Consider the following 22,071-nt stretch of genomic DNA (forward strand, 5'->3'; position numbering starts at 1 on the left):
TCTCTTCCTCGCGTATTCCCCTCCTTTACTCCTCTCTTCCTCTCCTACTCTCTATCTCTCCTCCTTTACTCCTCAACTACTCTCTTCCTCTCCTCCTTTACTCCTCTCTTCTTCTATTTCTCTACTCCTTTACTCCTTAACCCCTCTCTTTCTCTCCTCCTTTACTCCTCTCTTTCTCTTTTCTCTCCTCCTTTACTCCTCTCTTTCTCCTCCTTTACTCCTCTCTTCCTCTCCTCCTTTACTCCTCAACTCCTTTCCTTCCCCCCTCCTTTACTCATCTCTTCCTTTCTTTCTCTCCTCCTTTACTCCTCAACTCCTCTCTTTCTCTCTTTATCTCCTACCTTCCTCATTTTCTCTCCTCCTTTACTCCTCTCCTCCTCTCCTCCTTTACTCCTTTACTCCTCTCTTCCTCGCTTATTCTCCTCCTTTACTCCTCTCTTCCTCACGTTCTCTCCTCCTTTACTCCTCTCTTCCTCGCGTATTCCCCTCCTTTACTCCTCTCTTCCTCTCCTACTCTCTTTCTCTCCTCCTTTACTCCCCAACACCTCTCTTTCTCTCCTCTCTTTCTCTCCTCCTTTACTCCTCTCTTTCTCTCCTCCTTTACTCCTCTCTTCCTCTCTTTCTCTCCTCCTATACCCCTTTACTCCTCTCTTCCTTTACTCCTCAACGCCTCTCTTTCTCTCCTCCTTTACTCCTCAACTCCTCTCTTTTTCTCCTCCTTTACTCCTCTCTTCCTTTACTCCTCAGCTCCTCTCTTTCTCTCCTCCTTTACCCCACTCTTCCTCTCTTTCTCTCCTCCTTTACTCCTCTCTTCCTCTCTTTCTCTCCTCCTTTACTCCCCTCTCCCTCTCGTTCTCTCCTCTTTTACTCCTCAACTCCTCTCTTTCTCTCCTTCTTTACACCTCTCTTTCTCTCCTCCTTTACTCCTCAACTCCTCTCTTTCTCTCCTCATTTACTCCTCTCTTTCTCTCCTCTTTTACTCCTCAACTCCTCTCTTTCTCTCCTTCTTTACACCTCTCTTTCTCTCCTCCTTTACTCCTCAACTCCTCACTTTCTCTCCTTTACTCCTCGCTTTCTGTCCGTTACTCCTCAACTCCTCTCTTCCTCTCTATCTCTCCTCCTTTACTCCTTAACCCCTCTCTTTCTCTCCTCCTTTACTCCTCTCTTTCTCTTTTTTCTCCTCCTTTACTCCTCTCTTCCTCTCTTTCTCCTCCTTTACTCCTCTCTTCCTCTCCTGCTTTACTCCTCAACTCCTTTCCTTCCCCCTCCTTTACTCATCTCTTCCTCTCTTTCTCTCCTCCTTTACTCCTCAACTCCTCTCTTTCTCTCTTTATCTCCTACCTTCCTCCTTTTCTCTCCTCTTTTACTCATATCTTCCTCTCCTCTTTTACTCCTTTACTCCTTTACTCCTCTCTTTCTCGCTTATTCTCCTCCTTTACTCCTCTCTTCCTCGCTTTCTCTCCTCCTTTACTCCTCTCTTCCTCTATTTCTCTCTTCCTTTACTCCTCTCTTCCTCCTTTTCTCTCCTCCTTTACTCCTCAACTCCTCTCTTCCTCTCCTACTCTCTTCCTCTCTTTCTCTCCTCCTTTACTCCTCCCTTCCTCTCTTTCTCTCCTCCTTTACTCCTCAACTCCTCTCTTTCTCTCCTCCTTTACTCCTCTCTTCCTCTTTTTCTCTCCTCCTATATGCCTAAACTCCTCTCTTTCTCTCCTCCTTTACTCCTCTGTTCCTTTACTCCTCAACGCCTCTCTTTCTCTCCACCTTTACTCCTCAACTCCTCTCTTTTTCTCCTCCTTTACTCCTCTCTTCCTCTCCTCCTTTACTCCTCTCTTCCTCTTTTTCTCTCCTCCTATATGCCTAAACTCCTCACTTTCTCTCCTCCTTTACTCCTCTGTTCCTTTACTCCTCAACGCCTCTCTTTCTCTCCTCCTTTACTCCTCAACTCCTCTCTTTCTCTCCACCTTTACTCCTCAACTCCTCTCTTTTCTCCTCCTTTACTCCTCTCTTCCTCTCCTATGCCTAAACTCCTCTCTTTCTCTCCTCCTTTACTCCTCAACTACTCTTTTCCTCTCCTCCTTTACTCCTCTCTTCTTCTATTTCTCTCCTCCTTTACTCCTTAACCCCTCTCTTTCTCTCCTCCTTTACTCCTCTCTTTCTCTTTTCTCTCCTCCTATACTCCTCAACTCCTCTCTTTCTCTCCTCCTTTACTCATCAACTCCTCTCTTTCTCTCTTTATCTCCTCTCTTCCTCTCCTCCTTTACTCCCCTCTCCCTCTCTTTCTCTCCTCATTTACTCCTCAACTCCTCTCTTATACCCCTCCTTTACTCCTCTTCCTTTACTCCTCAACTCCTCTCTTTCTCTCCACCTTTACTCCTCAACTCCTCTCTTTCTCTCCTCCTTTACTCCTCTCTTTCTCTCCTCCTTTACTCCTCTCTTCCTCTCTTTCTCTCCTCCTTTACTCCTCTCTCCCTCTCGTTCTCTCCTTCTTTACACCTCTCTTTCTCTCCTCCTTTACTCCTCAACTCCTCTCTTTCTATCCTCCTTTACTGCTCAACTCCTCTCTTTCTCTCCTCCTTTACTCCTCAACTCCTCTCTTTCTCTCCTCCTTTACTCCTCTCTTTCTCTCCTCTTTTCCTCCTCAACTCCTCTCTTTCTCTCCTTCTTTACACCTCTCTTTCTCTCCTCCTTTACTCCTCAACTCCTTTCTTTCTCTCCTTTACTCCTCGCTTTCTTTCCGTTACTCCTCAACTCCTCTCTTCCTCTCTATCTCTCCTCCTTTACTCCTCTTCCTCCTTTTCTCTCCTCTCTTTCTCCTCCTCAACTCCTCTCTTCCTCTATTTCTCTCCTCCTTTACTCCTTGACCCCTCTCTTTCTCTCCTCCTTTACTCAACTCTTTCTCTTTTATCTCCTCCTTTACTCCTCTCTTCCTCTCTTTCTCCTCCTTTACTCCTCTCTTCCTCTCCTGCTTTACTCCTCAACTCCTTTCCTTCCCCCCTCCTTTACTCATCTCTTCCTCTATTTCTCTCCTCCTTTACTCCTCTCTTCCTCTTTTCTCTCCTCCTTTACTCCTCTCTTCCTCTTTTTCTCTCCTCCTTTACTCCTCAACTCCTCTCTTCCTCTCCTCCTTTACTCCTCCCTTACTCTCTTTCTCTCCTCGTTTACTCCTCAACTCCTCTCTATATCTCCTCTCTTTCTCCCCTCCTTTACTCCTCTCTTCCTCTCTTTCTCTCCTCCTATACTCCTCAACTCCTCTCTTTCTCTCCTCCTTTACTCCTCAACTCCTCTCTTTCTCTCTTGATCTCATTTTTTCCTCTCCTCCTTTACTCCCCTCTCCCTCTCTCTCTCTCCTCCTTTACTCCTCTCTTTCTCTCCTCCTTTACTCCTCTCTTCCTCTCTTTCTCTCCTCCTTTACTCCTCTCTTCCTCTCTTTCTCTCCTCCTTTACTCCCCTCTCCCTCTCGTTCTCTCCTCCTTTACTCCTCTCTTTCTCTCCTCCTTTACTCCTCTCTTTCTCTCCTATTTTACTCCTCTCTTCCTCCTTTTCTCTCCTCCTTTAATCCTCTCTTTCTCTCCTCCTTTACTCCTCCCTTCGTCTCTTTCTCTCCTCCTTTACTCCTCAACTCCTGTCTTTATCTCCTCTCTTTCTCTCCTCCTTTACTCCTCTCTTTCTCTCCCCCTTTACTCCTCTCTTCCTCTCCTCCTATACCCCTAAACTACTCTCTTTCTCTCCTCCTTTACTCCTCTCTTCCTTTACTCCTCAACGCCTCTCTTTCTCTCCTCCTTTACTCCTCAACTCTGCTCTCTTTTTCTTCTCCTTTACTCCTCTCTTCCTTTACTCCTCAAGTCCTCTCTTTCTCTCCTCCTTTACTCCTCTCTTCCTCTCCTCCTATACCCCTAAACTACTCTCTTTCTCTCCTCCTTTACTCCTCTCTTCCTTTACTCCTCAACGCCTCTCTTTCTCTCCTCCTTTACTCCTCAACTCTGCTCTCTCGTTCTCCTCCTTTACTCCTCTCTTCCTCTCCTCCTTTACTCCTCAACTCCTTTCCTTCCCCCCTCCTTTACTCATCTCTTCCTCTCTTTCTCTCCTCCTTTACTCCTCAACTCCTCTCTTTCTCTCTTTATCTCCTACCTTCCTCCTTTTCTCTCCTCCTTTACTCATATCTTCCTCTCTTTCTCTCCTCCTTTACGTTTCTCTTTCTCTCCTCTTTTACTCCTCTCTTCCTCGCATATTCTCCTCCTTTACTCCTCTCTTCTTCACTTTCTCTCCTCCTTTACTCCTCTCTTCCTCTATTTCTCTCCTCCTTTACTCCTCTCTTCCTCCTTTTCTCTCCTCATTTACTCCCCAACTCCTCTCTTCCCCTCCTCCTTTACTCCTCCCTTCCTCTCTTTCTCTCCTCCTTTACTCCTCAACTCCTCTCTTTATCTCCTCTCTTTCTCTCCTCCTTTACTCCTCTCTTTCTCTCCTCCTTTACTCCTCTCTTCCTCTCCTCCTATACCCGTAAACTCCTCTCTTCCTCTCCTCCTTTACTCCTCAACTCCTCTCTTTTTCTCCTCCTTTATTCCTCTCTTCCTTTACTCCTCAACTCCTCACTTTTTCTCCTCCTTTACTGCTCTCTTCCTCTTTTCTCTCTTCCTTTACTCCTCCACTCTTCTCTTTCTCTCCTCCTTTACTCCTCCCTTCCTCTCATTCTCTCTTCCTTTACTCCTCAACTCCTCTCTTTATCTCCTCTCTTTCTCTCCTCCTTTACTCCTCTCTTTCTCTCCTCCTTTACTCCTCTCTTCCTTTACTCCTCAACTCCTCACTTTTTCTCCTCCTTTACTCCTCTCTTCCTCTTTTCTCTCTTCCTTTACTCCTCAACTCCTCTCTTTCTCTCCTCCTTTACTCCTCTGTTCCTTTACTCCTCAACGCCTCTCTTTCTCTCCTCCTATACCCCTAAACTCCTCTCATTCTCTCCTCCTTTACTCCTCTCTTCCTCTATTTCTCTCCTCCTTTACTCCTCTCTTCCTCCTTTTCTCTCCTCCTTTACTCCTCAACTCCTCCTTTACTCCTCAACTCCTCTCTTTATCTCCTCTCTTTCTCTCCTCCTTTACTCCTCTCTTCCTCTCTTTCTCTCCTCCTATACCCGTAAACTCCTCTCTTTCTCTCCTCCTTTACTCCTCTCTTCCTTTACTCCTCAACGCCTCTCTTTCTCTCCTCCTTTACTCCTCAACTCCTCTCTTTTTCTCCTCCTTTACTCCTCTCTTCCTTTACTCCTCAACTCCTCTCTTTCTCTCCACCTTTACTCCTCAACTCCTCGCTTTTTCTCCTCCTTTACTCCTCTCTTCCTCTTTTCTCTCTTCCTTTACTCCTCAACTCCTCTCTTTCTCTCCTCCTTTACTCCTCTCTTCCTTTACTCCTCAACGCCTCTCTTTCTCTCCTCCTTTACTCCTCAACTCCTCTCTTTTTCTCCTCCTTTACTCCTCTCTTCCTTTACTCCTCAACTCCTCTCTTTCTCTCCACCTTTACTCCTCAACTCCTCGCTTTTTCTCCTCCTTTACTCCTCTCTTCCTCTTTTCTCTCTTCCTTTACTCCTCAACTCCTCTCTTTCTCTCCTCCTTTACTCCTCAACTCCTCGCTTTTTCTCCTCCTTTACTCCTCTCTTCCTTTACTCCTCAACTCCTCTCTTTCTCTCCTCCTTTACTCCTCTCTTTCTCTTTTCTCTCCTCCTTTACTCCTCTCTTTCTCCTCCTTTACTCCTCTCTTCCTCTCCTCCTTTACTCCTCAACTCCTTTCCTTACCCCCTCCTTTAATCATCTCTTCCTCTCTTTCTCTCCTCCTTTACTCCTCAACTCCTCTCTTTCTCTCTTTATCTCCTACCTTCCTCCTTTTCTCACCTCCTTTACTCATATCTTCCTCTCTTTCTCTCCTCATTTACGTTTCTCTTTCTATCCTCCTTTACTCCTCTTTTCCTTGCATATTCTCCTCCTTTACTCCTTCTTCTTCACTTTCTCTCCTCCTTTACTCCTCTCTTCCTCTATTTCTCTCCTCCTTTACTCCTCTCTTCCTCCTTTTCTCTCCTCCTTTACTCCTCAACTCCTCCTTTACTCCTCAACTCCTCTCTTTATCTCCTCTCTTTCTCGCCTCCTTTACTCCTCTCTTCCTCTCTTTCTCTCCTCCTATACCCGTAAACTCCTCTCTTTCTCTCCTCCTTTACTCCTCTCTTCCTTTACTCCTCAACGCCTCTCTTTCTCTCCTCCTTTACTCCTCAACTCCTCTCTTTTTCTCCTCCTTTAGTCCTCTCTTCCTTTACTCCTCAACTCCTCTCTTTCTCTCCACCTTTACTCCTCAACTCCTCGCTTTTTCTCCTCCTTTACTCCTCTCTTCCTCTTTTCTCTCTTCCTTTACTCCTCAACTCCTCTCTTTCTCTCCTCCTTTACTCCTCAACTCCTCGCTTTTTCTCCTCCTTTACTCCTCTCTTCCTTTACTCCTCAACTCCTCTCTTTCTCTCCTCCTTTACCTCCCTCTTCCTTTACTCCTCAACTCCTCTCGTTCTATCCTCCTTTACTCTTCTCTTCCTCTTTTCTCTCCTCCTTTACTCCTCTCTTCCTCCTTTTCTCTCCTCCTTTACTCCTCAACTCCTCTCTTCCTCTCCTCCTTTACTCCTCAACTCCTCTCTTTCTCTCTTCCTCTCCTCCTTTACTCCCCTCTCCCTCTCTTTCTCTCCTCCTTTACTCCTTTACTCCTCTCTTTTACTCCTCCTTTACTCCTCTCTTCCTTTACTCCTCAACTCCTCTCTTTCTCTCCACCTTTACTCCTCAACTCCTCCCTTTCTCTCCTCCTTTACTCCTCTCTTCCTCTTTTCTCTCCTCCTTTACTCCTCTCTTCCTCCTTTTCTCTCCTCCTTTACTCCTCAACTCCTCTCTTCCTCTCCTCCTTTACTCCTCCCTTACTCTCTTTCTCTCCTCGTTTACTCCTCAACTCCTCTCTATATCTCCTCTCGTTCTCCCCTCCTTTACTCCTCTCTTCCTCTCTTTCTCTCCTCCTATACTCCTCAACTCCTCTCTTTCTCTCCTCCTTTACTCCTCAACTCCTCTCTTTCTCTCTTTATCTCATTTTTTCCTCTCCTCCTTTACTCCCCTCTCCCTCTCTTTCTCTCCTCCTTTACTCCTCAACTCCTCTATTTTACTCCTCCTTTACTCCTCTCTTCCTTTACTCCTCAACTCCTCGCTTTCTCTCCACCTTTATTCCTCAACTCCTCTCTTTCTCTCCTCCTTTACTCCTCTCTTTCTCTCCTCCTTTACTCCTCTCCTCCTCTCTTTCTCTCCTCCTTTACTCCCCTCTCCCTCTCGTTCTCTCCTTCTTTACACCTTTCTTTCTCTCCTCCTTTACTCCTCAACTCCTCTCTTTCTATCCTCCTTTACTCCTCAACTCCTCTCTTTCTCTCCTCCTTTACTCCTCTCTTTCTCTCCTCTTTTACTCCTCAACTCCTGTCTTTCTCTCCTTCTTTACACCTCTCTTTCTCTCCTCCTTTACTCCTCAACTCCTCTCTTTCTCTCCTTTACTCCTCGCTTTCTGTCCGTTACTCCTCAACTCCTCTCTTCCTCTCTATCTCTCCTCTTTTACTCCTCAACTCCTCTCTTCCTCTCCTCCTTTACTCCTCTTCCTCCTTTTCTCTCCTCTCTTTCTCCTCCTCAACTCCTCTCTTCCTCTATTTCTCTCCTCCTTTACTCCTTAACCCCTCTCTTTCTCTCCTCCTTTACTCCACTCTTTCTCTTTTATCTCCTCCTTTACTCCTCTCTTCCTCTCTTTCTACTCCTTTACTCCTCTCTTCCTCTCCTGCTTTACTCCTCAACTCCTTTCCTTCCCCCCTCCTTTACTCATCTCTTCCTCTATTTCTCTCCTCCTTTACTCCTCAACTCCTCTCTTTCTCTCTTTATCTCCTACCTTCCTCCTTTTCTCTCCTCCTTTACTCATATCTTCCTCTCTTTCTCTCCTCCTTTACGTTTCTCTTCCTCTCTTTCTCTCGTCCTTTACTCCTCTCTTCCTCTCCTCTTTTACTCCTTTACTCCTTTACTCCTCTCTTCCTCACTTATTCTCCTCCTTTACTCCTCTCTTCCTCGCTTTCTCTCCTCCTTTTCTCCTCTCTTCCTCTATTTCTCTCCTCCTTTACTCCTCTCTTCCTCCTTTTCTCTCCTCATTTACTCCTCAACTCCTCTCTTCCTCTCCTACTCTCTTCCTCTCTTTCTCTCCTCCTTTACTCCTCTCTTCCTCTCTTTCTCTCCTCCTTTACTCCTCAACTCCTCTCTTTCTCTCCTCCTTTACTCCTCTCTTTCTCTCCTCCTTTACTCCTCAACTCCTCTCTTTCTCTCCTCCTTTACTCCTCCCTTCCTCTCTTTCTCTCCTCCTTTACTCCTCAACTCCTCTCTTTCTCTCCTCTCTTCCTCTCATCCTTTACTCCTCTTCCTCTCCTCCTTTACTCCTCAACTCCTTTCTTTCTCTCCTCCTTTACTCCTCTCTTTCTCTCCTCCTTTAATCCTCTCTTCCTCTCCTCCTTTACTCCTCTCTTCCTATCTTTCTCTCCTCCTTTACTCCTCAACTCCTCTCTTTCTCTCCTCCTTTACTCCTCTCTTCCTCTCCTCCTTTACTCCTCAACTCCTATCTTTCGCTCCTCCTTTACTCCTCTCTTCCACTTTTCTCTCCTCCTTTACTCCTCTCTTCCTCTCATCCTTTACTCCTCTTCCTCTCCTCCTTTACTCCTCAACTCCTTTCTTTCTCTCCTTTACTCCTCTCTTTCTCTCCTCCTTTACTCCTCAACTCCTCTCTTTCTCTCTTTATCTCCTCTCTTCCTCCTTTTCTCTCCTCCTTTACTCCTATCTTCCTCTCTTTCTCTCCTCCTTTACTCCTCCCTTCCTCTATTTCTCTCCTCCTTTACTCCTCTCTTCCTCTCCTCCTATATTCCCCTCTTCCTCTCTTTCTCTCCTCCTTTAATCCTCTCTTCCTCTCCTCCTTTACTCCTCTCTTCCTCTCTTTCTCTCCTCCTTTACTCCTCAACTCCTTTCTTTCTCTCCTTCTTTACTCATTGCTTCCTCTCTTTCTCTCCTCCTTTACTCCTCTCTTCCTCTCTTTCTCTCCACCTTTACTCCTCTCTTCCTCCTTTTCTCTCCTCCTTTAATCCTCTCTTCCTCTCTTTCTCTCCTCCTTTACTCCTCTCTTCTTCTCTTTCTCTCCTCCTTTACTCCTCAACTCCTTTCTTTCTCTCCTCCTTTACTCATCTCTTTCCTCTCTTTCGCCCCTCCTTTACTCTTCAACCCCTCTCTTTCTCTCCTCCTTTACTCCTCTCTTTCTCTCCTCCTTTACTCCTCTCTTTCTCTACTCCTTTACTCCTCCCTTCCTCCTTTTCTCTCCTCCTTTACTCCTCTCTTCCTCTCCTCCTTTACTCCTTAGCTCCTCTCCTCTCGTCCTCTCCAACTCATTATCAGGAAGGTGTTCATAATGTTTGGTATACTCAGTGTGTTGATTGTGTGTGTGTGTGTGTGTGTGTGTGTGTGTGTGTGTGTGTGTGTGTGTGTGTGTGTGTGTGTGTGTGTAGGTGGTGACGTTGTGGTACAGAGCCCCAGAGGTGTTGCTCCAGTCCAGCTATGCCACCCCAGTTGACTTGTGGAGTGTGGGCTGTATCTTCGCTGAGATGTTCAGGAGAAGGTGAGTGGTCCTGGTACACAGCGCGCGCACACACACACACACACACACACACACACACACACACACACACACACACACACACACACACACACACACACACACACACACACACACACACACACACACACACACTGTTAGTGGGCTGGCTCATTCTCTCTCTCACACACACACACACACACACACACACACACACACACACACACACACACACACATGTTAGTAGGCTGTCTCTCTCTCACACACATACACACACACACAGGTGTCACGCTGTCCTCCAGCTGTCACGCTGTCCTCCTCATACCACTTTTAAAACAGAGTCCAGCTGTCACGCTGTCCTCCTCATACCACTTTTAAAACAGAGTCCAGCTGTCACACTGTCCTCCTCATACCACTTTTAAAACAGAGTCCAGCTGTCACGCTGTCCTCCTCATACCACTTTTAGTCCAACTGTCACACTCCCCTCACTCACATAGCAGCTGTGTTTGAGGTCATTCACCAATTACAGAACATACTGCTCTCTGTAACGGTCAACCCGGTGTTTGTATAGATCTTATCAAGAAAGGTCATGTCATCATTTAGCCAACAGCACACAACAACCTGTGTAACATTGATTAGTGGCGGTTCACTCATTGCCTTGTGTATGAGGCTAAATGAAGAGACATATCTCAGAAGTCATCGGAGCCAATGTGCCTGCCTAGTTCTTTTTCCCCATTACAACATAGCCAGTGCCTTGTTCACACCAAGACTGCATGTGCTGTCATGCCATATGCGTCCCAAATGGCACCCTTATCCCTACATATTGCACTACTTTTGACCAGGGCTCATATGGCTCAGCTCAAAGTAGTGCATTTTATAAAGAACAGGATGCCATTGGTTACCCACACATATTGTCATTGGGAAGCCATACATCTGACCACTGGTACAGAAACACATGGGAACTGTTTACAACGTTGTTCTGAAGACCTACACTTGTAGGATCTTAATTTGAGCTAGTTTGCTACAGCAGGAAAATAATTCTTCATCAACAAGAAATGTTAATTATTATGTTGATCATAACGAATGGACGTTTTTTTGTAGGGAATGATACATTTGAAGTTAGGGTGATAATTACAAACTTTAGAAGCCTTTTTAAAAAGTTGAATTCATTACAAGTTTGCATTTCCTTCTGTGCAGGAAAATTCTCATAAACAAAAGAGTAATCAAATTAAGATCCTTCATCGGCAGTGCAGTTGTTTCATAATTATTATTTTTTAGGTACGCAAAAATAATAATCTCCTGAAGTTCCTTTTCCTGATTGCATTTTACGTACATACAAGACACAATGTGATGGTAAGGCATCATATATCAGGTTTGAAGAAGTGGAAAGGAATGTTACATGACAAATCGAACTGCTGTATGTTTTTCATGGAATTATTCGACTTGGGCATTTCCTCACACATATATAATGTCATTTTCTGCCACCTGGCAAGATGATTGCGACCGGTGGTACATTTTGTGTCAGTTTGGTTATCAAACCATTAATGAAATTCCACCACAGTGGGCTGTGGTTGCAAGCAACGGAGGATCCAGTTTCTTGATATAGCTATTTGTCAGTTTGTGGTGGAACATACTTCCTCTACTGGAATCCAAGCTGTTAATCAATCCTCCCTCACATCAGAAAAATACATGCAATGATAAATGAATATTCCTCTACTATAGAGTTTGTGTATTTGTTATTGTTTTGTGCTTGTGAATGAACATGAGGGAGAGCGGGGTAGGTTACTGGTGTAACAGATAAGCTTTCACTAGCTCCCAAATGACACCGGCTGTGCCCCAATTCCCAAATGGCACCCTATTCAATATATAGTGCACTACTCTTGACCAGAGCCCTATGCGGTCATGTAAAGTAGTACACTAAATAGGAAATAGGGTAACATTTAAGACACTGTTATGGTAGGGAGCGGTGCCAACGGGGAGGGATCTGTCATTCATTTCTGTCCATCTGTACAGCGAGACACACGTCTCCCCTCTCAGTAAGGACGGACACAGGTAGGAGTCTTAGGAGACCAAGGTGCGTGTGTGTATGAGTGAGTATGTGAGGGATGTGTGCGTGGATAGAAACGTGTGTGTGTGTGTGTGTGTTTGTGTGTACAGTACAATGTGTGTGTTGATTTCCCTGCTGTAGCCCGATGACACAGATCATGGCTGATTATTCCCCATTGTCCTGGAGAGGATGTGGTGGGCTGGGTTTTCACATAACACTGATGTCACAGGCTGAGGACGGACGGATGGACAGATGGACAGCTGGGATGGCGGAGAGAGGACAGAGCTTTGTCTTGTGATTCAGATATCCTGTCTCTTTCTCCAAGAGCACCCTGGGTGACATTGCAAACCTTGTGGTTGTGTCCCAAAATAGGGTTCTGGTCAAAAGTAGTTCACTATATATTGAATAGGGTGCCATTTGGGACATGCCCAATGTTTAATGTAGTAGGGAATTGTCATGGTTATTGAAGGGGAACTCAGGGAAAATTCTTGGTTGTCCACACCAAGCCTATAGTAATCATATCCATAGCAATTCATTTCAATGGGACTCTCTGACTTCATCACTTACAGTGTATCTGACCATAGATTGATCATAGATAGACCATAGATTGATGACCACTTGAGATCCCTGTGGTCTTTCCCTGGCATTAGTCTCTCTATGTCTGTCTCTATGTCCCTGTCTCTATATGTCCCTGTCTCTCTGTCTCTCTATGTCTCTGTCTCTCTCTGTCCCTGTCTCTCTCTGTCTCTGTCTCTCTGTCTCTTCTTATGCATTGTTTCATTGTAATGGTAAGAGGGATCCTCTATGTACGTATGAATGTTAGAACTGTTGCTCTGTGTGTGTGTGTGTGTGTGTGTGTGTGTGTGTGTGTGTGTGTGTGTGTGTGTGTGTGTGTGTGTGTGTGTGTGTGTGTGTGTGTGTGTGTGTGTGTGTGTGTGTGTGTGTGTGTGTGTGTGTGTGTGTGTGTGTGTGTGTGTGTGTGTGTGTTGTTTGAAGCCCAGGGTTGAGGTCAGGGGGGTTCTGAAGGCACCATGAAAAAACATATGATCCATTTTATGACCTGGGAAAAAATATTTGAATGTACTATTGTAAATTTAACCTTCACCAGGAAATTCTGGTAAGGCTTTAGGGTGTATTTTATTTGAACTACACCCACCCATGGTTTCACTTTGCGTGTGGCCCATATGGCACTCTATTTCCTCATTTCTATAGAGAACTACTTTTGTCCAGAGCCCTATGGGTCCTTGTCAAAGGTAGTGCACTGTATAGGGAATAGGGTGCCATTTGGGACGCAGGCCTTTCCTCACAGTACCTTACTAACACAACTGTGGATGTTCTCACAATGCTACTCTAACACAACTGTGGATGTTCTCACAATGCTACTCTAACACAACTGTGGATGTTCTCACAATGCTACTCTAACACAACTGTGGATGTTCTCACAATGCTACTCTAACACAACTGTGGATGTTCTCACAATGCTACTCTAACACAACTGTGGATGTTCTCACAATGCTACTCTAACACAACTGTGGATGTTCTCACAATGCTACTCTAAAGCCTTCCACATGCAGAACGTGTGTGCTGCATACTCCCTTAAAAGACCTTCGCTTGAAAAATGAGTAAAACGCAGCAATAGTACTGTTGGTCCACCTTCCGTTTCCATTTTGTAGACGGTCTTATCCAGAGCACCTCACATGTTCATTCTGGTCCCCCCTGGGAATCAAACCCACAACCCTGACATTGCAAACACCATGCTCTAACAACTGAGCTACACGGGATTATTTTGAGATGCTGTAGCCTGTATACACATCCTCAAAATAATCAGAATTAATCTAAGCTAACTCAAGAAATATGTCATTCATTTTTACATGGCTTTTTGTAGAGGAGATCTTAGTTGCACAATTTTACATCTAACTAAGATGTTTGAGGCAGTATTTCACAGGTGAACAAATTTGCATGAAAACGATTCGTCACTCATTGAATGACAATAAACACTTGATTGAAGAATCCCTACTGTTGACCAATCACAGACGAAGGGGTGTAGACTTTGGCTACCGACATCAGCTTGCCTCAATAAAAAATGTGTGCAAGAATTGCCGAAAAACCCCTTGCCGAAAGCCAAAAACGACAAAAAGTTGACAATATGTCATTATAATATATGCACAAACTGCTCCGGACTGTTTCAGATGGGAAGCATGCGGACGCCTTTAAAGAACTATGGATGTCCACATCTTACTATACTAACACACCTATGGCTCCTTTCACACCATTCTCCACACCATTCTCCTCACCATCCCAGCAATGACACTCACAACCCTACCCCGGAGAACCTTTTTTAAACATGATTTAGATGTTTTTCCTCCTTTATTTCTTAGATGGTTATGTATTTTACATCGATACAACATATTGATAACGCTTCATGCAAAGTTAAAAGTCTTTGAAGCATATTGGTCATCATCACAATCTTAAACAACTGGTATACAACTGGTATACAACTGGTATACAACTGGTATACAACTGGTATACAACTGGTATACAACTGGTATACAACTGGTATACAACTTTTATACAACTGGTATACAACTGGTATACAACTGGTATACAACTGGTATACAACTGGTATACAACTGGTATACAACTGGTATACAACTTTTATACAACTGGTATACAACTGGTATACAACTGGTATACAACTGGTATACAACTGGTATACAACTGGTATACAACTTTTATACAACTGGTATACAACTGGTATACAACTGGTATACAACTGGTATACAACTGGTATACAACTTTTATACAACTGGTATACAACTGGTATACAACTTTTATACAACTGGTATACAACTGGTATACAACTGGTATACAACTGGTATACAACTGGTATACAACTGGTATACAACTTTTATACAACTGGTATACAACTTTTATACAACTGGTATACAACTGGTATACAACTTTTATACAACTGGTATACAACTGGTATACAACTTTTATACAACTGGTATACAACTTTTATACAACTGGTATACAACTGGTATACAACTGGTATACAACTGGTATACAACTGGTATACAACTTTTATACAACTGGTATACAACTGGTATACAACTGGTATACAACTGGTATACAACTGGTATACAACTGGTATACAACTTTTATACAACTGGTATACAACTTTTATACAACTGGTATACAACTGGTATACAACTGGTATACAACTGGTATACAACTTTTATACAACTGGTATACAACTGGTATACAACTTTTATACAACTGGTATACAACTTTTATACAACTGGTATACAACTGGTATACAACTTTTATACAACTGGTATACAACTTTTATACAACTGGTATACAACTGGTATACAACTGGTATACAACTGGTATACAACTGGTATACAACTTTTATACAACTGGTATACAACTGGTATACAACTTTTATACAACTGGTATACAACTGGTATACAACTTTTATACAACTGGTATACAACTGGTATACAACTGGTATACAACTGGTATACAACTGGTATACAACTTTTATACAACTGGTATACAACTTTTATACAACTGGTATACAACTGGTATACAACTTTTATACAACTGGTATACAACTGGTATACAACTTTTATACAACTGGTATACAACTTTTATACAACTGGTATACAACTGGTATACAACTTTTATACAACTGGTATACAACTGGTATACAACTTTTATACAACTGGTATACAACTGGTATACAACTGGTATACAACTTTTATACAACTGGTATACAACTGGTATACAACTTTTATACAACTGGTATACAACTGGTATACAACTGGTATACAACTGGTATACAACTGGTATACAACTGGTATACAACTTTTATACAACTGGTATACAACTGGTATACAACTTTTATACAACTGGTATACAACTGGTATACAACTTTTATACAACTGGTATACAACTGGTATACAACTGGTATACAACTTTTATACAACTGGTATACAACTGGTATACAACTGGTATACAACTTTTATGCAACTATTCACAACAATCTTTCTGCAAAAGGCTTGTCTATACCTGACATTTATATACATACAGCTCTCCTATTCACATCAAGATGATCCATTCACATTCTGATCCCATAGTCAGATCACACATTCTGATCCCATAGTCAGACCACGCATTCTGATCACATAGTCAGATCACACATTCTGATCCCATAGTCAGACCACGCATTCTGATCACATAGTCAGATCACACATTCTGATCACATAGTCAGATCACACATTCTGATCCCATAGTCAGACCACGCATTCTGATCACATAGTCAGATCACACATTCTGATTCTATAGTCAGACCACACATTCTGATCCCATAGTCAGATCACACATTCTGATCACATAGTCAGATCACACATTCTGATCCCATAGTCAGACCACACATTCTGATCACATAGTCAGATCACACATTCTGATTCTATAGTCAGACCACACATTCTGATCCCATAGTCAGATCACACATTCTGATCTCATAGTCAGATCACACATTCTCATCCCATAGTCAGATCTGACATCTGATCCCATAGTCAGATCACACATTCTGATCTCATAGTCAGATCACACATTCTCATCCCATAGTCAGATCTGACATCTGATCCCATAGTCAGATCGGACATCTGATCCCATAGTCAGATCTGACATCTGATCCCATAGTCAGATCGGACATCTGATCCCATAGTCAGATCGGACATCTGATCCCATAGTCAGATCTGACATCTGATCCCATAGTCAGATCTGACATCTGATCCCTAGCCTTGTTAGCACAGAGAAGAGGGGAACTCTGGATTGTCTGGTCTGTTAGCATCCTGCTGTAAGGAGAGGACAGAGACAAGGCTAGGTATATATGTGTGTATGCATGTGTGTGTGTGCATGTGTTTGTGTTTGCGTTAGTGTGTGTGGATAAGACAGGCTAGGTGGGGTCTTGTGAGTCTCCCTGGGACACAATGAGCTTGTGTGTTCAGGACCTGGCTCCTGGCCAACTCTGCCTGGAGGTAGAAGGCAGGACCTTTGATGTCTCTGTACAGCACCCCTCGTTCACTTTCTCTCTCTCTGACCTGCAGATGATTAAGGTGGCTTTTTAAAAGGCCACCTGTTACAGATTAAAGGGCACCTGGGAACAGCCTCTGACTGAGTCAGAGAGAGCAAGAGAGAGAGAAAGAAAGAAATCAATGTACCCAAACAACAAGTGTGCAGATAAAATTGGCAATAAACCCACATATTTCTTTCCTCAGGGCTGTGGGGTGAGACAGGGATGGAGCTTGAGTCCCATCCTCTTCAACATTTATATCAATTAATTGGTGAGGGCACTAGAACAGTCTGCAGCACCCGGCCTCACCCTACTAGAATCCAAAGTCAAATGTCTGCTGTTTGCAGATTACCTGGTGCTTCTGTCCCCAACCAAGGAGGGCCTACAGCAGCACCTAGATCTTCTGCACAGATTATGTCAGACCTGGGCCCTGACAGTAAATCTCAGTAAGACAAAAATAATGGTGTTCCAAAAAAGATCCAGCAGCCAAGAAAAAAATACACATTTTATCAAGACACTGTGGCCCTAGAGCACACAAAGAATACCTACCTTCGGCCTAAACATCAACACCACAGGTAACAGCCACAAGGCTGTGAACGATCTAAGAGACAAGGCAAGAAAGGCCTTCTATGCCATCAAAAGGAACATTGAACTCAACATCCTAATTAGGATCTGGCTAAAAAATACTTAAATCAGTTATCGAACCCATTGCCCTCCATGGTTGTGAGGTCTGGTGTCCACTCACCAACCAAGAATTCACAAAATGGAACAAACACCAAATGAAGACACTGCATGCAAAGTTCTGCAAAAATATACTTTGTGAACAATGCAAAACCCCTAACAATGCATGCAGAGTATAATTAGGAATGTACCCACTAGTTATCAAAATCCAGAAAAGAGCTGTTCAATTCTACAACCACCTAAAAGGAAGCAATGCCCACACATTCCACCACAAAGCCCTCACCTACAGAAATATTAAACTAGAGAAGAGTCCCCTCAGTTAGCTGGATCAAATCAAACATTGATAAACTCCATATCTGTGCAGTCACTGCAGCAACATGTGTGGCTCGTTGCCATGAGAAAAGGCCAACCAGTAGAGCACAAACAACATTGTAAATACAACCTATATTTATCTATTCATTTATTTTCCCTTTCACACATCAACTATTTGCACATTGTTACAACACTGTACATAGCCAATAATATTACATTTGAAATGTCTATATTATTTTAAAACTTTTGTGCGTGTAATGTTTACTGTTACTTTCCATTATTTATTTCCCTTTTGTTTATTGTCTATTTCACTTGCTTTGGCAATATAAGCATATGTTTATCATGCCAATAAAGCCCTTTGAATTTAATTGAGGGGGAGGCCTCAGCCCCTGTGTTGCATAAATGCTCATTGCTGTTTACTGTAAGGGCCAGGGCTGAAGACATACAGTACATGGAAATAACAGGGCAGGTATCATGACATTTGAAGTGTTTTCAAAAGAAACATTGGTGATCATTCTGGTATAGTTTGTAGTTTTACTCACATTCACATGACTGGCTCAGACACCTCAGACATGAGTAGGTGAGAGATGACTCTACTGTAGTAGACAGAGAAGTCCCCTACCGTGACTCTACTGTAGTAGACAGAGAAGTCCCCTACCTTTACTCTACTGTAGTAGACAGAGAAGTCCCCTACCATGACTTTACTGTAGTAGACAGAGAAGTCCCCTACCTTTACTCTACTGTAGTAGACAGAGAAGTCCCCTACCGTGACTCTACTGTAGTAGACAGAGAAGTCCCCTACCGTGACTCTACTGTAGTAGACAGAGAAGTCCCCTACCTTTACTCTACTGTAGTAGACAGAGAAGTCCCCTACCTTTACTCTACTGTAGTAGACAGAGAAGTCCCCTACCATTACTCTACTGTAGTAGACAGAGAAGTCCCCTACCTTTACTCTACTGTAGTAGACAGAGAAGTCCCCTACCTTTACTCTACTGTAGTAGACAGAGAAGTCCCCTACCGTGACTCTACTGTAGTAGACAGAGAAGTCCCCTACCGTGACTCTACTGTAATAGACAGAGAAGTCCCCTACCATGACTCTACTGTAGTAGACAGAGAAGTCCCCTACCGTGACTCTACTGTAGTAGACAGAGAAGTCCCCTACCATGACTTTACTGTAGTAGACAGAGAAGTCCCCTACCATGACTCTACTGTAGTAGACAGAGAAGTCCCCTACCGTGACTCTACTGTAGTAGACAGAGAAGTCCCCTACCATGACTTTACTGTAGTAGACAGAGAAGTCCCCTACCATGACTCTACTGTAGTAGACAGAGAAGTTCCCTACCATGACTCTACTGTAGTAGACAGAGAAGTCCCCTACCATGACTCTACTGTAGTAGACAGAGAAGTCCCCTACCATGATTCTACTGTAGTAGACAGAGAAGTCCCCTACCATGACTTTAATGTAGTAGACAGAGAAGTCCCCTACCGTGACTCTACTGTAGTAGACAGAGAAGTCCCCTACCATTACTCTACTGTAGTAGACAGAGAAGTCCCCTACCATGACTTTACTGTAGTAGACAGAGAAGTCCCCTACCGTGACTCTACTGTAGTAGACAGAGAAGTCCCCTACCTTTACTCTACTGTAGTAGACAGAGAAGTCCCCTACCATTACTCTACTGTAGTAGACAGAGAAGTCCCCTACCTTTACTCTACTGTAGTAGACAGAGAAGTCCCCTACCTTTACTCTACTGTAGTAGACAGAGAAGTCCCCTACCGTGACTCTACTGTAGTAGACAGAGAAGTCCCCTACCGTGACTCTACTGTAATAGACAGAGAAGTCCCCTACCATGACTCTACTGTAGTAGACAGAGAAGTCCCCTACCCTGACTCTACTGTAGTAGACAGAGAAGTCCCCTACCATGACTTTACTGTAGTAGACAGAGAAGTCCCCTACCATGACTCTACTGTAGTAGACAGAGAAGTCCCCTACCGTGACTCTACTGTAGTAGACAGAGAAGTCCCCTACCATGACTTTACTGTAGTAGACAGAGAAGTCCCCTACCATGACTCTACTGTAGTAGACAGAGAAGTCCCCTACCATGACTTTACTGTAGTAGACAGAGAAGTCCCCTACCATGACTTTACTGTAGTAGACAGAGAAGTCCCCTACCATGACTCTACTGTAGTAGACAGAGAAGTCCCCTCCCTACATTTACTCTACTGTAGTAGACAGAGAAGTTCCCTACCATGACTCTACTGTAGTAGACAGAGAAGTCCCCTACCATGACTCTACTGTAGTAGACAGAGAAGTCCCCTACCATGATTCTACTGTAGTAGACAGAGAAGTCCCCTACCATGACTTTAATGTAGTAGACAGAGAAGTCCCCTACCGTGACTCTACTGTAGTAGACAGAGAAGTCCCCTACCATTACTCTACTGTAGTAGACAGAGAAGTCCCCTACCATGACTTTACTGTAGTAGACAGAGAAGTCCCCTACCGTGACTCTACTGTAGTAGACAGAGAAGTCCCCTACCATTACTCTACTGTAGTAGACAGAGAAGTCCCTTACCATTACTCTACTGTAGTAGACAGAGAAGTCCCCTACCGTTACTCTACTGTAGTAGACAGAGAAGTCCCCTACCATTACTCTACTGTAGTAGACAGAGAAGTCCCCTACCGTTACTCTACTGTAGTAGACAGAGAAGTCCCCTACCGTTACTCTACTGTAGTAGACAGAGAAGTCCCCAGTCTCTCTCTGTTGTCCTCTACAACCAGCACTTGTCTGACTAACTCCCTTCATCAAAGGTTTTCCCCAAATACGTCCATCTCTTAATCATAGCTTTTTGAAGGAAAAAACTGTTTCACTTACTGATAAGCATCAGTACCATTTGTCTCAGGAATCTGAAGCAAATATCATGCAAGTCTGTATCTGCGTGGTTTAGATTGGATAGTAATTAGTCAACAAGCTGTGAATGACACAGAGTGCTGTGTTGACATTCCGCTAATCTAAAGGCTGGACATGTTATGTTAATGCAGCCAACGCAGGAGGAGATCACATCCCTGTTTACTTTCTCACAGTGGACTGGCATGTTGATAAACCTCTCGAAGACATAACCTCACACACACACACGTGTGTGTGCATCCACAAACATAGATTTCACTTACAGACACACGTGCACCTGAACACAAATGCACTCCCTCCCAAACTCCCTCACATACAGTACACACACACTGAACACACACACACACACACACACACACACACACACACAAACACAGACAGGCACACGTATTCCAGAGGTTGTATGGAATGTGGGACAGAATGGTTGGCACAAGGGGAGCGTGACTCAGCTGCCGGTCCCAGCCCTATCCCCCTTATCACCTACAGGTTGGGTGTGTGTGTGTGTGTGTGTGTGTGTGTGTGTGTGTGTCAGTGTCAACCCTGTGTGAAGCCAGTCATCCATTCAAACCACTCCTGGTTTAAAAATTGACCTCTTGGAAATCATACTTGTTTTGGCATGATGCTGTTGTTGTAGGTGATGTTTTCCATCTAAAGGCAGAGAACTGGTTTGGTCTGATCTCTATGGTTCAACCCTCAGACTCTCAACATGCCCTTACAGCAACCAGTATAAAGGGATGCCAGTGTAGTGAGCCATTGATAGAAATGTGGTTATAGGGGGTGTATTGGTTAGGATGGTGTCTACTTGGTGAAAAGGGGCATAGATCAGTTCCACCACTGTTGCTGCTAGGTTTGTATAGCGTGTTATGGAGCACCCTTAACCCGTCAAAGTATGTGGCAACATAATTGCTGTCGCTGTAAAATGTGCAAACTTCCATCAAACTACCTGTGTCTAATCTTCAAAGTCTTAGCATGTAGGGAAAGTGTGGGGGTTCAGCTATGTAGGAAAAGTGTGTGGGTTCAGCTATGTAGGAAAAGTGTGGAGGTTTAGCTATGTAGGGAAAGTGTGTGGGTTCAGCTATGTAGGAAAAGTGTGGGGGTTCAGCTATGTAGGAAAAGTGTGGGGGTTCAGCTATGTAGGAAAAGTGTGTGGGTTCAGCTATGTAGGGAAAGTGTGTGGGTTCAGCTATGTAGGAAAAGTGTGGGGGTTCAGCTATGTAGGAAAAGTGTGGGGGTTCAGCTATGTAGGAAAAGTTTTCGGGGTTCAGCTATGTAGGAAAAGTGTGTGGGTTCAGCTATGTAGGGAAAGTGTGGGGGTTCAGCTATGTAGGGAACGTGTGGGGGTCCAGCTATGTAGGAAAAGTGTGGGGGTTCAGCTATGTAGGGAAAGT

General features: G+C 43.9%; 1 protein-coding gene across 1 annotated transcript in view; it reads left to right on the top strand.

The window, feature by feature from the left end:
* The window catches only part of LOC110488025 (cyclin-dependent kinase 6), a 65,817-nt gene that overhangs the window by 40,913 nt on the left and 2,833 nt on the right, over positions 1-22,071 (top strand). The window contains exon 5 of the mRNA XM_036971023.1: positions 9,569-9,678. Coding sequence (XP_036826918.1) covers positions 9,569-9,678 — 110 coding nt within the window. The remainder of the gene's footprint in view (positions 1-9,568; positions 9,679-22,071) is intronic.

The sequence above is a fragment of the Oncorhynchus mykiss genome, chromosome 32 (genome assembly GCF_013265735.2).
Source record: "Oncorhynchus mykiss isolate Arlee chromosome 32, USDA_OmykA_1.1, whole genome shotgun sequence".
NCBI classification, from domain to species: domain Eukaryota; kingdom Metazoa; phylum Chordata; class Actinopteri; order Salmoniformes; family Salmonidae; genus Oncorhynchus; species Oncorhynchus mykiss.